The 19265-nt window shown below is 36.9% G+C and overlaps 1 protein-coding gene across 1 annotated transcript in view; it reads left to right on the forward strand.

The window, feature by feature from the left end:
• FAM81B (family with sequence similarity 81 member B) overlaps positions 1-19265 on the forward strand; it is a 49700-nt gene that overhangs the window by 20242 nt on the left and 10193 nt on the right. The window contains exons 5-7 of the mRNA XM_007197451.2: positions 2110-2228; positions 12192-12321; positions 17941-18047. Of these exons, the coding sequence (XP_007197513.2) occupies positions 2110-2228; positions 12192-12321; positions 17941-18047 (356 nt within the window). The remainder of the gene's footprint in view (positions 1-2109; positions 2229-12191; positions 12322-17940; positions 18048-19265) is intronic.

The following is a 19265-nucleotide window of genomic DNA, read 5'->3' on the forward strand; positions in this document are numbered from 1 at the left end:
GATTGCAACATACCATTGAGACCCTTGGCAATAACATTTGTTATAAATGTTTTTCCAGTTGGTTGTTTATATCTTAATTATATTTATATTGTTTTTTTACAAGTTTTAGATAAAGTTAAATGTCCCAATATTTTGGTTTGTGACTTCCCTCATTACTTTCAAGAATAGAAATTTCCTATAGAAATTTCAAAGATGAAATAATCTCCTCTATTATCTGTTAGTTTTATGGCTTAACTTTTTTAATATTCTAAATCTATTTTTTTCTAAAATCTATATTCATGTATGGTGTAAGGTAAGGATCTACACTGATTGTTTTCTGAATAAGTAACCAAAAATCTCAACAGCATTTGTGAAATTCCTTCCCCAGTGATTTTGAGTCTCATATATAGCATATTTCTTTCTTACATGTACCAAGATCTTCATTAAATTACAGTGATCGATTTAGCTATACACAGCTATTTAGCTACACACAGCTATTTAGCTATACTCATTTACTTATCCTTGTTTTTACAAAATGCTTTGCTATTTAATAGGGCAAGTTCCTTTTTATCACTATTCCTTACGAAACAAAGCAAAACAACACCTACTGTTATGGTCTGAACGTTTGTGTCCCCATCAAAATTCATATGTGAAATCCTACTGCCCAATGTGATAGTATCAGGAGGGCTCTGGGAGGTACTTGGGTCATGAGAGTGGAGTCCTCATGAATGGGATTAGTGCCTTCCTAAAAGAGGTCTCACAGAGGTCCCTGGCTCCTTCCACTATGTGAAGATGCAGCAAGACGTGAGCAGTCTGCACCTCAGAAGAGGGCTCTCCCCGGAACCCAACCACGCGGGCACCCCGATCTTGCACTTCCAGCCTCCAGAATAGTGAGAAGTAAATCTCTGTTGTTTATAAGCCGCTCAGTCTGTGGTATTTTGTCACAGTGGCCCGAATGAACTAAAACACGTAGAGGCATGCAAAAGCAAACAAACAAGCCAAAACAAAAAGCAAAAAAAACCTCTAGCTAGTGTTCTTGACACTTTTATGTCTCCAGTTAAAGCTATATTTGCTCTTGGATTGTCTCAATCTGCCAGTTTACAAATGGGCAAGATGCTGTATATAGTCTTGGAAATTTCTATAATTCATTTCCTATAAAATTCCTTATTTTCCTCCAAAAATTCATAATCACGAATTTAACATGGTTCAGGCCTTGGTAAAATATAGCAATTAACCTTTAATGTTTCCCCAAATCACAAAGTTGTTTGTGTTTTCCTATCCTCTAAATGCTTTTCTGAGTAAACATAAATTATTTTTTATGTCTTTACTTTGGAATTTGTTTGAATGTCAAGCAAGATATAAATTTTTTCTATGGACAAGCAAAATTTTTTAGTTTTTATGTATGAGTGTCAAAAATTAAAACCCACTGTTTGGGGGACCACCAACCTGGTGGTATAGGACAGTCAGCTTCATTTCAGAACACCAAGACATAATGAAGGCATGACAAAGGATACTCGGCAAAATCTGAACACACTCAAGCCATAAATTTCTCATGTTCTCTAAAAAATCTAAAACAATAAACGGTTTTCACTCCATGTATGTGAAACAGTTTGATTCAGATTTGCTTGTGTTAATTGTATTAGCTTCATTGTGGTTCTGATTCAATCTGTAAAGGGCCTTGCTTGATGCCATATGAAAGGTTCCTTTTTCTAAACTTTACCACCAATTCTGAAAGAGGTTTTTGTGAAAAGCTTTTATGTCGATGATGGCCATGGCCATAATAGCACAGTAAATATGTCTTGTTTGGCCCATATGGTGTTTATACAAGAATTTGAATAAGATGTCAATATTTTAAAATTGAGAAATTTAACATAAAACCTGGATTTCCAGCTTCTGTCGAAACATCGTTGAACTATCATGCCCACTTGACAACAATCGGCAGGACTCACACCATCACTGTCTCCCTCAAATAAAGCAAAGATGGCTTTTCTCTGATACAGAACCCTCTCACTCACTTACACTATCAGCCTAACTAGGAAATGCACCCGATTTTGTAACCTCTACTCTAAATGATATTTTCTTATCATGTCTGATGGGAAATTAATGGAAATTTTAACTCAAATATTGCAGATGTTGGAAGAACAAATAAAAGCTCGAGACGTGGCAGCCACAGGAACTAATTTTGCAGTACAGGACCTAAACACCAAACACCTTCAAGGAGTTGGAGATCTTCGAGGAAGAGTAGCCAGGTGAGAAGAAGCGTGTTAACTAATGCTTCGTGGTCAGTTGCTGGCCACTGAGTTCTCATCCCTAAACAAGTTCCATATTGCAGAAAACAAGATACTGCCTTTAAGCGAAATGATGAGATAGTAACTGAGAAAGTGTATCATGAAATTTGAAAGCCTTATGCTCCCTGTGAGATCCAAGGGTTCTATAAAGGACCTCTCATACAGGATGCCGAGTTTGGTTTCATCTGCAAATGACAAGTCTTGTCTTTACAGCCCTCAGCTGTCCAAATGCCAACATCTATACAAAGACATACCCTTGAAACCACACACAAAATCCCCAGATGTATCAAATCTAATGATTAAAACATTTAAAATATATAATAATTACATATAGAAGTCTAGCAAAAGGGATTTAATGGTCAAGTGAATAAAATTTTGAATGATATCTTTTGTATGAGACTTGTAAGTTGGAAGAATTCATGGTGTACAGTTCAGCAAAAATTTGTAGGCATTGACAATGGCAGGACCGCTCTGGTTGACACATGAAAGATGACTTGTGAGTGGCTGAGCGTGGATACCTTTCCATCTTTACATCTTCTGCCAGCACCTCTCTCCTCTCTCCTGAAATACCCCCACCTTCATCTCATTAATCTGCTCTCAAGTGTTAATGACCAATAATTATTATTATTGACCGATAATAATTAGGTGATTAACACCTAAGACAAACCTCTTCTAGGATATCCATCCATTCAATTCAACAACAATGACAAAAAAAGGTATTAAACACTTCTATATGCCAGGCAGTGTGCTAGTATTCAGAGATTCATCAACATGGTCCCTTTCCTGTAAATTCACAGTCTACCTGGGAAAACATAAAGCAATGAGGTGAGCACTATAATGAAAGCCTGGGGTGCTATGGGAATATCCAAATCAGATGGGGGCATAAAGATGGCTTCCTGGAGGAGGTGACACTTGGCATGAATTTTGAAAGGTTTGTAGCAGTTAACTAGACAGGGAAGGAAAGGAAAGGCACTTCACATAGGAGGTAAGATATGTGCAAAAGAACTGAGGGGTAAATTACTGTGACATGTTCAGGGGCTACCTGTGAGAAGAGTATTTTAGTTATGTTATTTTGGATTTGCACTTAGGGAGAGATGGGAGATTGGGAGATGAAGCTAGAGAAATGGTCCAGAGTTGGGTGATGAGGATCTTTGGCCAAGGTAAAAAGTTTAAACTTTATGTAGAAAGTTATAAATAGCCGTGGGAAGATTTTAACTAAGGGGATGACATTTAGTGACCTTCTAGTAGTAGCCAAATTGGTGGGGTACAGAAAGAAGGCATGAAGATGAAAGGAAGCTATTGCAGCAATCAAGGTGAGAAATGTCAGGGGCCTAAACTAAAGCACTGGCCATGCAAGTCCAGAGCAGGTAACAGACATTCAGAAAACAGAATCTACAGGATTAGTACATATGTCTGTGTGTATGTATGTATACATAAACATAAACATACATACATATATATATATACATATATAATTATATATTATATGTATACATGTTTTTAAATATATAAAATTGTATACTTTATTCTATAATATTTGGTACATGGAAAAGAATCTTTATAATATTCGGGTAAGTTATGAAGCAAGATAATAAAACAAACCCCAGCAAACCCATCACCCTACTTAGATATGCCATGATTTTACAAAGAAGATAAACACCAAAAATCTCTTGAATGGAATTTGGAATTTGGTTCAATTTGGTGCTGATGACACTTCAACTATTTATTTTTTTTTCTGCAAACCACTTAAGACCCTACTATTTCATTCTTGTAAATCCTCTCTTACGTACAAGACAAAGTCACAAACAGATTTAAATGAAGCCAAGAGATGAATGGAATAATATCAAGGAAAAGATGTGCAACTATTTTTGTTCTGCTCCAGTTTCTTTTTTTGTTTCCTTTTTAAAAAATGTTATATATATTTAAGGTGTACACGATGATTTGATATACATATACATACTAACATGATTACTATAGTCAAGCTAATTAGCATATCTTCTCCTCACAGAGTTACTTTTCGTGTGTGTGATGAGAGCACCTGAAATCTACTCTCAGCATATTTCCATTCTTCAATACAGCATTATTCACTGTAGTCATCACACGGTGCATTAGGTCTCTAGACTTACGCAGCCTACAGAACGGCCACTTTGTGCCCTTGACTGACGTCTCCCCATTTCCCCCACCTCCTCACCCCTAATAACCACCGTTCTCCTCTCTGCTTCTATGTATTTGACTTTTTTAGATTCCACATATAAGTGAGATGATGCAGTTTTTTCCTCCTGTGTCTGGCTATTTTCACTGAGCATAATGTCCTCCAGGCTCATCCATGTCATTGCAAATGGCAATGTCTCCTTTCCTGAGGCTGAAAATTTCAGAGTGTTTGTGTATCACAATTTCTTTATCTATTCATCCAAAGACACTTAGGTTGTTTCCATATCCTGGTTATTATGAACATTGCTGCAATGAACATGAAAGTACATATTTCTTCCAGGTATTCATCTCATTTCCTTTGGATATGTATCCAGAGGGGGGATTTCTGGATGATATGACAGTTCTATTTTTAATTTTTAAAAGAACCTCCATACTGTTTTGTATAATGGCTATACCAATTTACATTCCTGTTAATAGTGTAGAAGGATTCCCTTTTCTCCACATCTGCACCAATACTTGTTATCTTTTATTTTTTTGATAATTCTCATCTTAACAGGTATGAGGTGATATGGTTTTGATTTGCATTTCCCTGATGATTAGTAATATAGAGCTCTTTTTCATGTACCTGTTGGCCATTTGTACATCATCTTTGGACAAATATCTGTTCAGGTTTTTGCCCATTTTTTAAAATCATGTGACCATTTAAAACCCCCTCTTTGTTTTCTGTGGTCCCAAGGGACTCACAGGTGCGCCCCATCGGGTCTCAGAGCTAGGTGATTTGGGAGCCAGTCTCTTGGGTGGCAGCTAGATGTATGGTCCACACCCTTTGCTCCCCATGGAGAATCTGGGATTTGGGGGTTCCCTCCCAACAGTAAGGTGTTGCACCAGGGATGGGGCTTATGGCATGTGTGTGTCTCAACTTTTTCCACCCAGTTTGATGTGGGTATTAGTTGCCTGATGTGTAGAAGTCTCTAAACCAGTTTCTGAATTTTTCTCAGTGGGACTTGATCCACATTTTGCTGCTTATTTGGTGCACCTGAGGGAGGAGGGAAAAATCAAGAGCCCCCTATTCCTCCAACTTGCTCTCTGACTGCTTACTTACCTTCCCCTTTAATATGAAGCAGTGATTTTAGGACAAGGTCTTATTTTTTCCTTGAAATGTCTCCCTTTTATGAAACTTTCTTAACTCTAGTGATTTGAGACAGATTCTGGCTAAAAGCTATGAGATTTAAATTCACACTTCCACTTTTTCTTTTCCGTATTTTTGCAGGCAAGCAACCCATGGACCAGCTGAGGCAGATTAATTACTTTTCTCCCACATATATTGACCTTAATGCCAGTTAGCATTTTGGCATAAGTGAAACTAAGTTGATTATTTTAACATGATTCCTAGCAAACCTTTTACTGCTTCACAAATCAAACTCAATATTTGATAACAACAATGTGCTTTGAATTTTATATCTTATTTTCCACTCCAATATAGTGTTAGTTTAAAAGCAAATACTTCCAATGAGATGAGGTTCTCGAAGTTGTCCGGCCTGCTTTTGACACTCTGTACTGTATTTGATAGATTAGTCTCATGTGCAAAAAAGAAAAAGGCAGGTATGTAAAAGGCAGCCGTACAGACGGCTTACAGCCTGTAGAAGCAGCCAGAGGAGGTCAACCCGCTATCCATACTTGACTATTTGGGACCCCAAGGCAGATGTGCAGATGAAAAAAAAAAGTTGTGTTGATGTGGGATTAAAAGCATTAAGTCATGTCCTTTGAAGAAACAGTAACGATATTATTTGGATACTGTCAACTTTTGAAAAGAGTGGGGACTTCTCGTTAAAGATATTTTTACTCCACTCCTCTCACTTGAGACATCTCAATGCCAGTAAAAATAAAAGGAAGAAAATGAAAAACTTCATCTTTACTAGAACATGGAAGTTGCCATAACCACTAACCACAAACAGAGCACACTTATCAAATACTGAGATGTTTGGACTGATAGTGTTCTCCTTAGACCTTAAACACAATGATTTCCTCCAAATCAAGAGGCATAATTCAGAAAGGCATAGACCAAATACTTTGAATATAGCAATATTACCTAGGGGATGGGGTGAGTCACAGGAGAGATAGGAAAGGTCCCCTGAGAGACTCAGGTCAGCAGCACAGAAGAGCAGAGGGGGTAGAGCTGAAGATGCAATCGTGTTATTTATCATCTGGGGCCTTCCTTCTTGCCACTTCATGCCTGAGAGAAACCAGCTGGGGTGCAACAGGCTGAGGAAGGAGAGGAGGTGATAACATCACATGAAAGAATCTATCATGATGATTTGCTGTGAGATACACCAATCTGGCTTTTGAGGAGAAAATGGGGAGATGTGCCCTCTTCCCTGGGCCTAAAGAAACAGCAGATTTGATAACGATAAGGCTGAGCAGAGGAAGTGATCTACTCTCCACCAAACACACACTAACTCGTATACAATGGAATATTATTCGGCCATAAAAAAGGAATGGGGCTTCCCTGGTGGCGCAGTGGTTGAGAGTCTGCCTGCCAGTGCAGGGGACACGGGTTCGAGCTCTGGTCTGGGAAGATTCCCACATGCCGCGGAGCGACTAAGCCCGTGAGCCACAATTGCTGAGCCTGCGCGTCTGGAGCCTGTGCTCCGCAACGGGAGGGGCCGCGATAGCGAGAGGCCCGCGCACCGCGATGAAGAGTGGTCCCCACTTGCCGCAACTAGAGAAAGCCCTCACACAGAAACGAGGACCCAACACAGCCATAAATAAATAAATAAATAAATAAATTTAAAAAAAAAAAAAAAAAAAGGAATGAAACAAGGTCATTTGCAGCAACATGTATGGACCTAGGGATTGTCATGGCTGAGTGAAGTAAGTCAGACAGAGAAAAACAAATATCATATGATATTGCTTATATGTGGAATCTAAAAAAAGGTTACAAATGAACTTATCTACAAAACAGAAATAGAGTTACAGATGTAGAAAACAAACTCATGGTTACCTGGTGGTAAGGGGGGCAGGGAGGGATAAACTCGGAGATTGGGACTGACATATACACACTACTGTATATAAAATAGATAACTAATAAGGACCTACAGTATAGCACAGGGAACTCTAATCAATACTCTGTAATGACCTTTATGGAAAAAGAATCTATAAAAGAGTGGAGATATGTATATGTATAACTGACTCACTTTGCTGTACACCTGAAACTAACACAACAGTGTAAATCAACTCTACTCCAATAAAAATTATTTTAAATATATATATATACGCTCACTCATAGGCCGGTGGCCAGAATCACAGGAAGATGTGAAAGTGGGACTTAGGAAGAATCTGGCCTGTGCGTGAAAACCACCACCACCGTTGATTGATCGATAGATCAATAGATAGGTAGGTAGGTAGATAAAAGTGTAAGACTGATGAATATATCTCATGACAGGAATTACCCAGAAAAACAGAGGAAGAGTTCAAATCAAAGTTCTCCTGGTTTCAAAGAAATTAAGAGCAAACAAAAGAGATAAAAGAAGATTGCTGATTGAACTGTTGCATGTCATTTTGCTCCTTCCAAAAGCCCCACTAAGTCTACAGTAAAAAAGAGTTTTCTCTTTAAAACATAAACCCACAAAGACAGGGTATATCAGCCTAGAAACGTTGGAACCTAGAAGACAGACAGACAGGTGGAAACTGAGCAGATGTAATGAGACCAGTTTTAAAGCTGTGGGATAAGCCGAGAATGACCTGGTTTTACACCACAGAACTCTCACAGGCTTAGGAGGGCTGGGCCAGGCACCTCTGAGAGTGTGGGTGAAGGTGGGCTCTTGCCTCCTGGGAGAGGAACTGAGAGAAGTAGGGAGAGGCAGAGCCAAGAACCACTGCAGTGTGTTATTAGCCTTCTTGTTATTATTGACTTTTAAACTATAAACATGTTTTACTTTGATAAAAATAAGAGATAAAAGGGTTTCCCTCCCCAAAAGAGATTATCAAATAACAAGAGGAGATAAACTGGAATTGCTCAGGGGTAGGTGAAAGAAAACATTAAAATATTACAGGGATTCAATCTACTTTAGAAGTCTCCAAAAGAGATTACATACAAGTGAAAATAAGTTATTCCTTTAAAAAAGCATGAGCAAACTGTACAAAACAAAAAGAAAATGCTTTTCAATATAAAAATGGTTAGAGAAATGACGTATAGGGAAGACAACATAGACCTCATTCAACAGAGACATAAGAGGAGCTCCTAAAGAAGAAAAAGAACAAATTCTTCAGAAGAAAAAAATATTTATGGATATAAGAGAGAAAGCTTTCTTGAAACAAGAGATTTGAATCTGTAGATCAAAAGGAAAACTGCAACCCCAGAAAAATTTACATAAGAACAATTAAACCAAGATATCCTGGTTGAAGTTACTGAATATCAAGGATAAAGAATCAATAGAAGAAAAAAGAAAAACAAAAAAGAATCATTAGACATCCAGGTAGACAAAACAGATTACATGAAAGAATGAAAAAACAGTCATCTCAGACTTCTCCACCTCAAACCGTGCCAGATAAGAATGGAGCAATGTCTATCATGTTCTGAACAAAAGAAAAAGTGACCCAATAATGTCTTCTTAACCAAATTACCTTTCAAGTATAAGAGAACAGACAGACATTCTCAAGCATTCAAGAATGTAAAGATTCCAATGCTTCCTGGATCCTTCTTTTGAAATCTGGATGACAAAATCTGGCCAACCAAGGAATAAATCAAAATAAAGGGGGACTTCCCTGGTGGCGCAGTGGTTAAGAATCTGCCTGCCAATGCACGGGACACGGGTTCGAGCCCTGGTCTGGGAAGGTCCCACATGCTGTGGAGCAACTAAGCCCCTGCGCTACAACTACTGAGCCTGTGTGCCAGAACTACTGAGCTCACATGCCACAACTACTGACACCCATGAGCCTAGAGCCCATGCTCTGCAACAAGAGAAGCCACTGCAATGAGAAGCCTGAGCACCTCAAGGAAGAGTAGCCCCCACTCTCTGCAACTAGAGAAAGCCCGCAGGCAGCAACAAAGAACCAACGCAGCCAAAAACAAAAACAAAAAAATCAAAATAAGGATTTCAGATAAGAAATCATAGTTTTAAAGGACTGTCATTGAACATAGAATCTAAATATAGAATGAAGATTCAATAAGAGTGGGAAATTTAGTTGCAGAATGCACTGTAAATGTCCAAAAAACTGATATTTTTAAAATAGAAAAATATTAACAAAAACTGTTGAAAGAGCAAGGATATAAACATTTAGTTGCTCACTTTTGGGCATATGGCCAAATAGATAATGTCTAAAGTTGAAATGGTAGTTGTAAAAAGTATAATGATTCCAACCTATGATAGCTTTTTATAACTTCATTTTTTAGAAATATCTCTTGTAGTGAGGAGATATATATATATATATTTGAAGTTCAGCAATTTCTTCATTTTTCACTACAGTTTCCTTTCCTTAGGTTAAATTAAAATTCAATGCAAGGTTTTTAACTAAAACTGGTACCTATAATCCTAATATTCTAAAATTAATTTATTATATTTCTTTCTTCCTCTCTCCATGTGTAATATATATATATATATATATATATATATATATATATATATATATATATATATATACACACACATATAACCACACATCATATCTATATAATATGTGTATTTAGTATAATGGTGAATGAAATAATAACCAAATATTAGCAATGACTATTTCTGAAAAGTGGAATTTGGGATGATGTTAGCTCTCTTCTTTGTTCTTTTCTTTTTGTATTATGTGTAATTTTTTATAACGAGCATGCGTTATTTTAAAAGAAACAATAAAATCACTTCAAAGGAGAGAAAGAGAAACTTCCTTTTGAAATATGGAGTGCAGCTTTGAAAAACCACTAATCCTTGACTTCAACGTGTGGGGTTCAGCTGGTGAGGTGGGGTGAAAATGAAAAGGTGGCAACTCTCAACTGTTTATTTATTTGAGGAAATAAACAGTAGCTGCTGATCCTGTGTGGGTGCTTCCTCTGTGCCAGGCACTGGCTAAACATTTTGCATTCATTACCTCCTTCATCCTTCAATAACCCTAGGCAGGGCCACTCTTCAAGACAGCCGCTTATGGTTTGGAAAGCTGAGCACACAGCACCCCAGGAGACATTGTTCACATTGTTCCCCTCACCATATGTCTGGCACGCCCTGGAGTTGTGCAGGGGACAAATTGTGCAGCTACATGCAGTGACCTCAGCATCGTTACCCCCCTTTTCTCAGATAAGGAAAAACTGAAACTTACAGATGTTAAGAAAATTGTCCCAGATCACAAACCTAGGAAGTAGTAGAAGCCAGACTCAAAGACGCGTCTATCTGACTAAATCCTCAACCACTAGCCTACAACACCCAGACTAGCGGTCCCTGAGGGTGGGAGCAGGTGGTGCTGGGTGAGAGGCGGCAGGGAGGGGGGCAGCAGCAACTACTCCCGTGTAGCCTTTGGGTGTCTTAATGTGAACTCATGTAAGAATATTCTAACCAACAGTAGAGGTTGTTCTGACAATAACAGTTTATATATACAAACGTGTGAAATGGCTTTCGCCCATGACTTTGGTGCTCCCATTTTTTATCAGAATAATTCCGAATTTTTCCTCCCAGCAGTCTCCCCACCCCTCACCAGTTATCTGGTATCCCTTTCAAGAGGTTTCTCAGGAAAATTACCATCCTTAGCTCACCTTTGGCTCAACTTTGGCACCAAAAATCTTAAGAAAAAGAAATTCACTTCTAGAGCCTAAAAAATGTTGACAGTCATAAAACAATATTTATAGCACTTAGCATGACAATATGAAAATATAGTTCCTAATAAATATTACTCGATGACAGTCAAAACAGTTATTTTATAGAATGACAAACGTCAAAGTGATCTCTGGTGACTCATATACAAAAGACACAACACTACAGCGCTCTCCGCCCTATCCTTCATGCAAATATGAGTGTATTGAAACTGGTAATACAGTATGTAACCTGTTCTCTCCCAAGGGAGGCCGTGAGTTGGGATAGTGGGTCAGGTTTCCTGACATGCTGGGAAGATTGTTAATCTGAACTCCAACCCCATTTCACTAGGGTTCCTTCCTGGAAATACCAAATGCCACCTAATGGGCCAAAGCTCAATACACATGTTAGTGTGGATTATTTTTGTCCTAACCTAAGACAACACTTGATTGACACCACTCAAGGAGCGGGAGTTTTCACTGGGGCTAAGAGAAAGGACGTTGCCCTTTGAAGATGGGATGGAAGACTTTGGTGTGTTGGGACACTTCTTTTAGCCAAAGGGGAATTGACAGTCTGGGAGCCAAGGAAAGAGGCTAAAGGGAGGAAAGAGGATTCAGAACACAATGTAGAAGAGGAAAAAGTTTCAATTTTGCCTAACCGTAGGCAGCAGGGAGTATGCCCAAAACATCAAAATCTGTTGGAACTCCTATGACTGAATTAACATATCAGGCCAAAAATCTAATATTTTACCCAATTTCCCCCAAAGTCTTCATCTACTCCAACTCAGTGCTTTGATTTGGGCCAATGTATCATTATCCAACCTGGTTTCTCTCCCTCAGGAAAAAAAGAGGAAGATGAGGGAGATTTCTGTATATGCTCCTACATCTGCCAACTCACTATTCAAAGAACTTTAGAACTTTTGCCATCAAATGAATGCACGGATTCTACTATAGTATTAAAAATGGTATAAGCCTATCAATCTCACAACCAATTTTCATCTTGCCAGTAGATGTGATTCCAGCATCATGAAGCTTTCTGGAGACATTCACTTCATCAGGCACGAGCACCGGCAACTCGAAAAAACAATTCAAGAGCTCATGTCCGCCCTAGAAACTGTTTCTAAAAACTTGGATATGAAGGTAACTGAAAATATTTGGAACTCTTACGTGTTACTGCCAGAAGTAAGATCATTATAGCTTATCAAAATGCTCAGTCAAGCGGTAATAGTTCAAAAGAACTCTTTTCCTCCAAAAGGTTTAAATACGACAGCTCATGTATATACACCATGAGTACTGCCAGGGTAATCAACAAATATTTAATGAGTGCCTCCGATGTTCCAAAACAGCCACCCCTTGTAAGCGTATGCTACTTGATTCTACTGTTGCCATTATTTCCTTACTCTCTGGGTCCTTCTCAAAGGCTGTGTAACTAGAGAGAATAAGCAAAGGAATTTCCCATGGAAGCTATTATAATACTATTAAAGGTTCAGCATTAATGTCAGTTGATCACGTTACATCCCTGCAATGGGTTATGTCTCTTACAAAATAATACACAAGTCCTTTGGCCTGGATTTTAAAGGCCATCTCTACACTGGCCCCTGCTTTTCTCTACAGCTCACCCTCATGCTTCCTGGCTCACCCTTTAGACCCGGTGACACTGAGCTACCTGTAGGTAGGTCCCACTCACTCCAAGATACTGCACTGCATCCATGTTCTCTGTGCTCTTTTTGCCTGAAATGTCTCTCCCCCTTTTCACCTTCCCAGGCAATGGTTTATTGAAAGGAGCCAATGCCAACTCTTCCATGCCCCACTTTGTCATGTACTTTACGTGAGACAAACACATCTCCTCCGAAGTCATTTGGGCAGAACAAAGTGGAAATCCTTTGGGAATTGGGGGAGATGAAATCTTGCTGTTTGTTTGTTCATGGAGCCAGTTTATCAAGAGTGGAAGGTGCACAGGGGCACACAGTTTACTCCAGTCCCACCAGGCTTGTCCGTCTTCCTACAAACCCATCTCATTAGTCCTAATAGTTTTTGGGTTGATTCTCTCAGTTTTTCAAGATAATCATATCAACAACAAATCATAACAGTTTTATCTCTAGTTTTCTGGTAAAACTTCATGACTTTTTTCTTAAGGCCTTGACCAGAACTTCCGGAACACTGTTACATAAAAGAGGTCAAAGAAGGCAGCTTATCTTGTTCCTGATTACACTGGAAATGTCTTTGTTGTTTGCTGTTGGCTATTGGTTTGATATATTTTTATCAGACTTATTAAGGAAGTATTGAGTAAGTATCCATCAATTAAGGAAGTATCCATCAATCCTACTTTACTTAGCTTTTATTAGAACTGAACATTTAATTTTATAAAACGCCTTTTGGACGTTAACAAATGCCTAACTCAGCATGGTTGTGTTTTGCTTTGGGTTTCTGTTTGTTAGCTTATTTATTTCTTTGGCCTTCTAATGTGCTATGTCAAAGCATTTCCCAATGCTGAAACATTCTGGAATTTCTATAATGAAAGCTATACAGTCTTTGTAATAATTCAGTATTTAATTTTGCATCTAACTTCAAAGGTGATATTAGACTCTAGTTTCTCTCTCCTTAGTTTTTTTAAGATAATACATACATATGATCAAAATCAAAACTATACGAGAAAATACAGCCCAAGAATTTTCACTCCCACTTCTGTCACCAGTTATCACAACCATTCATGCCCCTCACAGGTAACAATTTTTATCAGTCTGTTGTGAATCCTTTCAGTATGCCTTTAAAAAGATAGAAGCAAATACAAATATATATTTTTTTCCTTTTTACACAAAACATATGTGTATTACTATGCGCCTGTTGTTTTTTTAACTAAACAAACATACCCTACAGATCCACCCTATCAATACATAGTTTCCTCATTCTTTTTCACAACTGTGTACTCTTCCTCTGTGTATAATGGCTCATTTAACCAGTCTCTCATAGACGAACATTTGGGTTCTTTTCACTAATTTGCTCTTTCAAACATTGCTGCAATGTATAATCTTGCACTTATGTTATTTAGTGTGTCTGTAGGTATGTCTGTAGAATAAATACCCAGAAGTGGGATAGCTGGGCCAAAGGTACCTGTGTTTGTTATTTTGAAAGATCTTGCTCTCTGCAGGGCTTTTACCATATTGCTTACCCACCGACAATATATAAAATGTCCTATATCCCCATTGCCTCACCAATGAGTGTTTGACTTTTGAATTTTGCCTTTTTTTAAAGGAAAAAGATAGCATCTCTGTATTTTAATTAGCCTTTCTTATTACATCTTTTCGTATATTCAAGAACTAATTGTATTTCTTTTCCAGTGAGCTGTCTGTTCATACCTTTTATCCATTTCTCTATTGGGTTATTTTTCTTTTCAATTTCTGGGAGCTCTTTATATGTTAGGGAGATGATATGAGCTGCAAATACCTTTTTCCAGTGTGTTGTCTTTTGACTTTTGATATGCATATGTTCTCTATTTGTAGCCAAATTTATCAGTCTTTTTTTGTGTATGTGGCTTCTGGAATTTTAAGTCACATTTAGACAGAGCTTCCCCACACAAAGGCTTGAAAGAATTGCTCATATTTTCTTCAAGCACTTTCATGGCCTTATTGTTTATATTTAAATTCTTGATCCATTTGGAGTTTTCCCTAGAATAGGATGTGTCTTAATTATTATTTTAATTATTGAGACCTTGTGGTATTTTTACTACCCGGTAGGGCTAGTCCCTTCCACTGCTTTCCTTTTTCCCTTTTCCTGGTGATAATTGTTTATTTGTTTTTGCATATGATTTTAAAATCAGCCTGTCTAGTTCCAGCAAATAAATCGACAAATAACTCTGCCTTAATTTTTATTAAAATCATGTTAAATTTATAATTTTAGAACTGATATAGTCATAATGCTGAGTGTTTTATCCAAGAACACAGCATACTTCATGTTTGTTCAGGTTCACTTTATATCCTTCAGGAGTTGTTTCAAATTCTCCTCATGTAGGTTAGGCAACACCTTAAATGTATTTTGAGATTTCGTCATCTTTTTTTTTAGTTTACTGTAATGGGGGTTTCATTATATCTTCTAACTAGTTGTTAGTTGTGTGTTATAAAGGCTGTATTAATTTTATACTTCAGTGAATTCTCTTGATTATAATAATTTTTCAGTTGGTTTTGGTTTTTCCAGGCAAACAATCATATGATTTTTTAAACAATAATAATTTGACCTCATCTTTTTCCATTTTATACTCATAATTTCTCTTTTTTCTAATTGTTTTGAATAATAACTCTGGTGCAATATTAAATAGTAATGCAGCGATAGTGGGCATCCTGGTCTTGTTCCTGACTTTAACAGAAACGTTCCCAGTGTCTCTCCTATGATGGAGGAAGTAAGTTTTCTCAATAAGTCTGTTTAATACGCAATTGTTCCTATTTTACTAAGGTTTTGAAAATCAAGAAAGATTATAAAAATAAATTAGTCCTGTAGATATAATGTACAGCATAATGACTATAGTTAACAATACTGTATTGTGCATTTGAAAGTTGCTAAGAGAGTGGATCTTCAAAGTTCTCATCACAAGAAAAAAAATTGTAAGGTGATGGATGTTAAGTTATTGCGGTGCTCATTTTATAGTATATACATATATCAAATCATGCTCTACAACTAAAGTTAACACAAGGTTAAATGTCAATCATATCTCAATTTTAAAAAGTAATTATGAATTATGTTAAATAACTTTTTAGCATTTGTGCAAATAATGTCAGTTTTCTCCTATACTAGCATAATTATTTGTATTAATAAATTTCCTATTATTAATCCATCCTTACTTTAAAAAAAGAATCAGTTGCACTTGATTATGATGTGTTTTTCTATTGGGCTGCTGGACACTATTTGCTGATATTTTATTTAAGAATTTTGCATCAGTATTTACAAATGAGGTTAGTCTCCAGGGGCATTTTTTGTGCAATCTTTTTCAGATTTTGGAATCAATGTTGCACTGATTTAAGATAATTTGGAAATTTCTCTCCTTTTTCTATGCTCTGTAATAGTTTAAAGAGCATTATAATTATCTATTCATTAAGGATTTGGTAGCTTTACTTCTGAAAGTGTCAGGGCCTGATGATTTGGTGGGAAAGGGATGGTGATGGGTTTTGAGCACAGCAGTCAAGGCCTTTGGCCATAATATGCTCTTTATTGTAGGTGATCTGAGAGGCACATTTTCATGTGAAACACTGGGGAATTAAACAACAGAATTTTAAAAGGTTTTTTTACTCAAATGATTAGATTCTTGTTTCTTTATACTTTTCTTATTAATTTCTAGTTTAAATGCAGTATAGTTAGTTGCTTTTCCTGCTTTTTGGAATAATTTGAGAGTTTCTTTGTAGTCACATGTGTACTTAGTTGTAAATGCTCAGTGGGCACTGGGAAAGAATGAGTGTTTTCTGTTTGCAAGTTTGATTGTTTGGCATGTAAATCTATAAATAAACTATATTTGTCCTATCTTTTTATATACTTATTTATATTTCACTTATTTGACCAGTAAGTCAAGAGAAGTCATTTAAGATCTCTAATATATTGTCTCTGTTAGTTTATCCTTGTAATTCTACAACTGCTTAATATATAAGGTAAAGTTTCAAAGCTATTTTTCACTGTGTATTTTAAAAAGAATGATTTTTACCTATAAAATAATCATCTTTGTTCCCTTTTACGTATTTTGCCTTTAATAACATTTTATCTAATGATGTTGCTCTGCCTGCTTTCTTTTCCTTTGCTTTGGCCATGCTTAATTTGCCCATGCTTCATTGTTCACAATTCTGCTTTTGAGTGTACTTTCTATAAGTAGCCTGTTTTACGTGTATCTCGTATAAATAACCAATCGTGTGCTATTGGTTGCCCACCCAACATTTACCTATTCAAATCCTTCCATTATTCACCTCTTTCTTTTCTAAGAGAACTTGGATTTTAAGTACCCACTCACCTCCACATGACCATCTCTTTCAGCAGTTGAGTTTGGCCAAAAGCAATCATGTAGTTTCATTCCCCTTGACAGCGATTAGTTTTGACATGATTATGGGCTGCAATTCTGCATCTATTTCCCAATCCAGTCCTTTTACCTAAAGAACTTCTTCAATGCTTCCAGCAATGTGGAAGGCGCTTTTACCCTAACTTCCAAACATGAGTTTGTTTTTTTCCTATGTTTAAAATGCCGTTAAGTCATTTCACTTGGGATTTACTTGTGCTCATGTCAGAATCCTACCTGGAAATTCCTGAGGCCTGATCTTAGGCCACTCAGGTGTTTCCTTTGCAGAGCCCAATCGTGCATTTAAACATTTATTCAATAGCATTTGGTGAGCATCGACCATTGGTCATCTAATGTGCACTGAGGATACAGTGGTGATATAGGATAGAGTGGCTTACATTGTAACTGGGGAGACAGAAAGTAAAGAAATAATCAAATTAACAAATTGATAAACTAATGTCAATAGCATGTTTTTGTCACATCATCAGGTAGTCTATTATCAGAAAGAATATTATAGACAGCAGAATGGAACACTCCCCTATTGTTCTTTCCCTGAAGATAGTGCTATAACTGTTGAATCACTCCTTTGAAAAAAATCATTTTCAAATGCAGACATGCTTTAGGCTCAAAGCTGGGCTTTTATTCTGGGCTCCTTTAGGAATAAAGTATAATTAACGTAAGTGCTAGTGGTTTTGTTCACACACCAAAAAAACTCCCTTTTGTACTTTCATTAGGTAATGCAGCTCTTAGGAAAGATAGAGGCTTCCAGTTCTGAGCAAATCTCAAATTTAAAGATGGTCCAGGGGGATTATCACCAAGAAATGAACCTTTTGGAGTTCAAGTAAGTGAATGGAAGATTTTTAATTGTTTAATGCATTCCAAAGGGTTTTGCTTAATGAAAGCATTGGCATTAAATAAAATCCTATCCCAGGAATTTGAACCTGTCCAAGCATTAAAGCAACAAACTGATGCAGAGAATATTTTACACTAAAGTAATCTATACAGTATTCTTAATTTTAAAATATATATATTAATTTGTCATTCTCTTTTTTTGTATAATATCCGAACTAAAATGATACTTTCTGATAGAGTATAATTTTAACTTATCAATTGTACATTAAAATGCCTTAATGTAAAACACTATTGAACATACACTGATTCCACAAGATTATCAAGTAATTTTTTAAAAACTTTGATTCACAAGCTTTTCTTTTATGATTTCTTCTAAGATCCTCTCCTTGGTTCTTTACAGTATCCCTATTTTTATACTGGTCTCTATCTGACATTACACTGAGTTTTCCCCTGTACAATGGAGAGATTAACAAAGGAGACAAGATGCCACAAACATTCAGATTACTGGCCTCCTTATCCTCAAATCCTCCTTTCTTATTTAAATGACCACCATTTCCTGACACCATGGTTCAGGCAAAGGGAAATTCTAGGCACTTAGATGATACCACCTTTACTGCCCCTTCTATTCTTGTTCTTTCTCCTCTCTGTCCACATCACTTGAGAGTTTAATGCCTTGGTCAAATCGTATTCTGAGTATACTCTTTCTCCATTTTTCCCCATCTCGACCATATTTCATTAAATCTAAATGCCATTAACTATAAGATATACCATTACAGTCTTGTACCTCTAAGACATGAAGCTAACAATTAAACCGTAGCATGCTATCATTTTATGACACCTCCCAATTTCAGAGATGTTAAGTCAGGAAAAACATGTGTCTTAGAAATTGATGAACAACAGTAGTCATCACTAAAACTCAGAGAAGTAGGTGTCTTGGGTAAACAGAAAATACCTACTTTCTTCATACTCTAAAAAAGCAGGCCTAGGTTCTTAAATTCTAGCACAATGAGGGTGCTCAGTATATATCTGTGTCATGATTGATCTAATCCCTTTAGCTTAGAATTAAGATAGAGAAAAGTATCCAAAGGAGAAATAGAAAAGTAAACTGTTTCTAGAAGTACAATTTAAGAAGGGATTTTATTGGGCGAGGAGAGGGACTTATAATCTGGAGTGGAAGACTGGCTTAAAGGGATCAAGAATATTAACA

This window comes from Balaenoptera acutorostrata, chromosome 2 (genome assembly GCF_949987535.1).
Source record: "Balaenoptera acutorostrata chromosome 2, mBalAcu1.1, whole genome shotgun sequence".
Classification (NCBI taxonomy): domain Eukaryota; kingdom Metazoa; phylum Chordata; class Mammalia; order Artiodactyla; family Balaenopteridae; genus Balaenoptera; species Balaenoptera acutorostrata.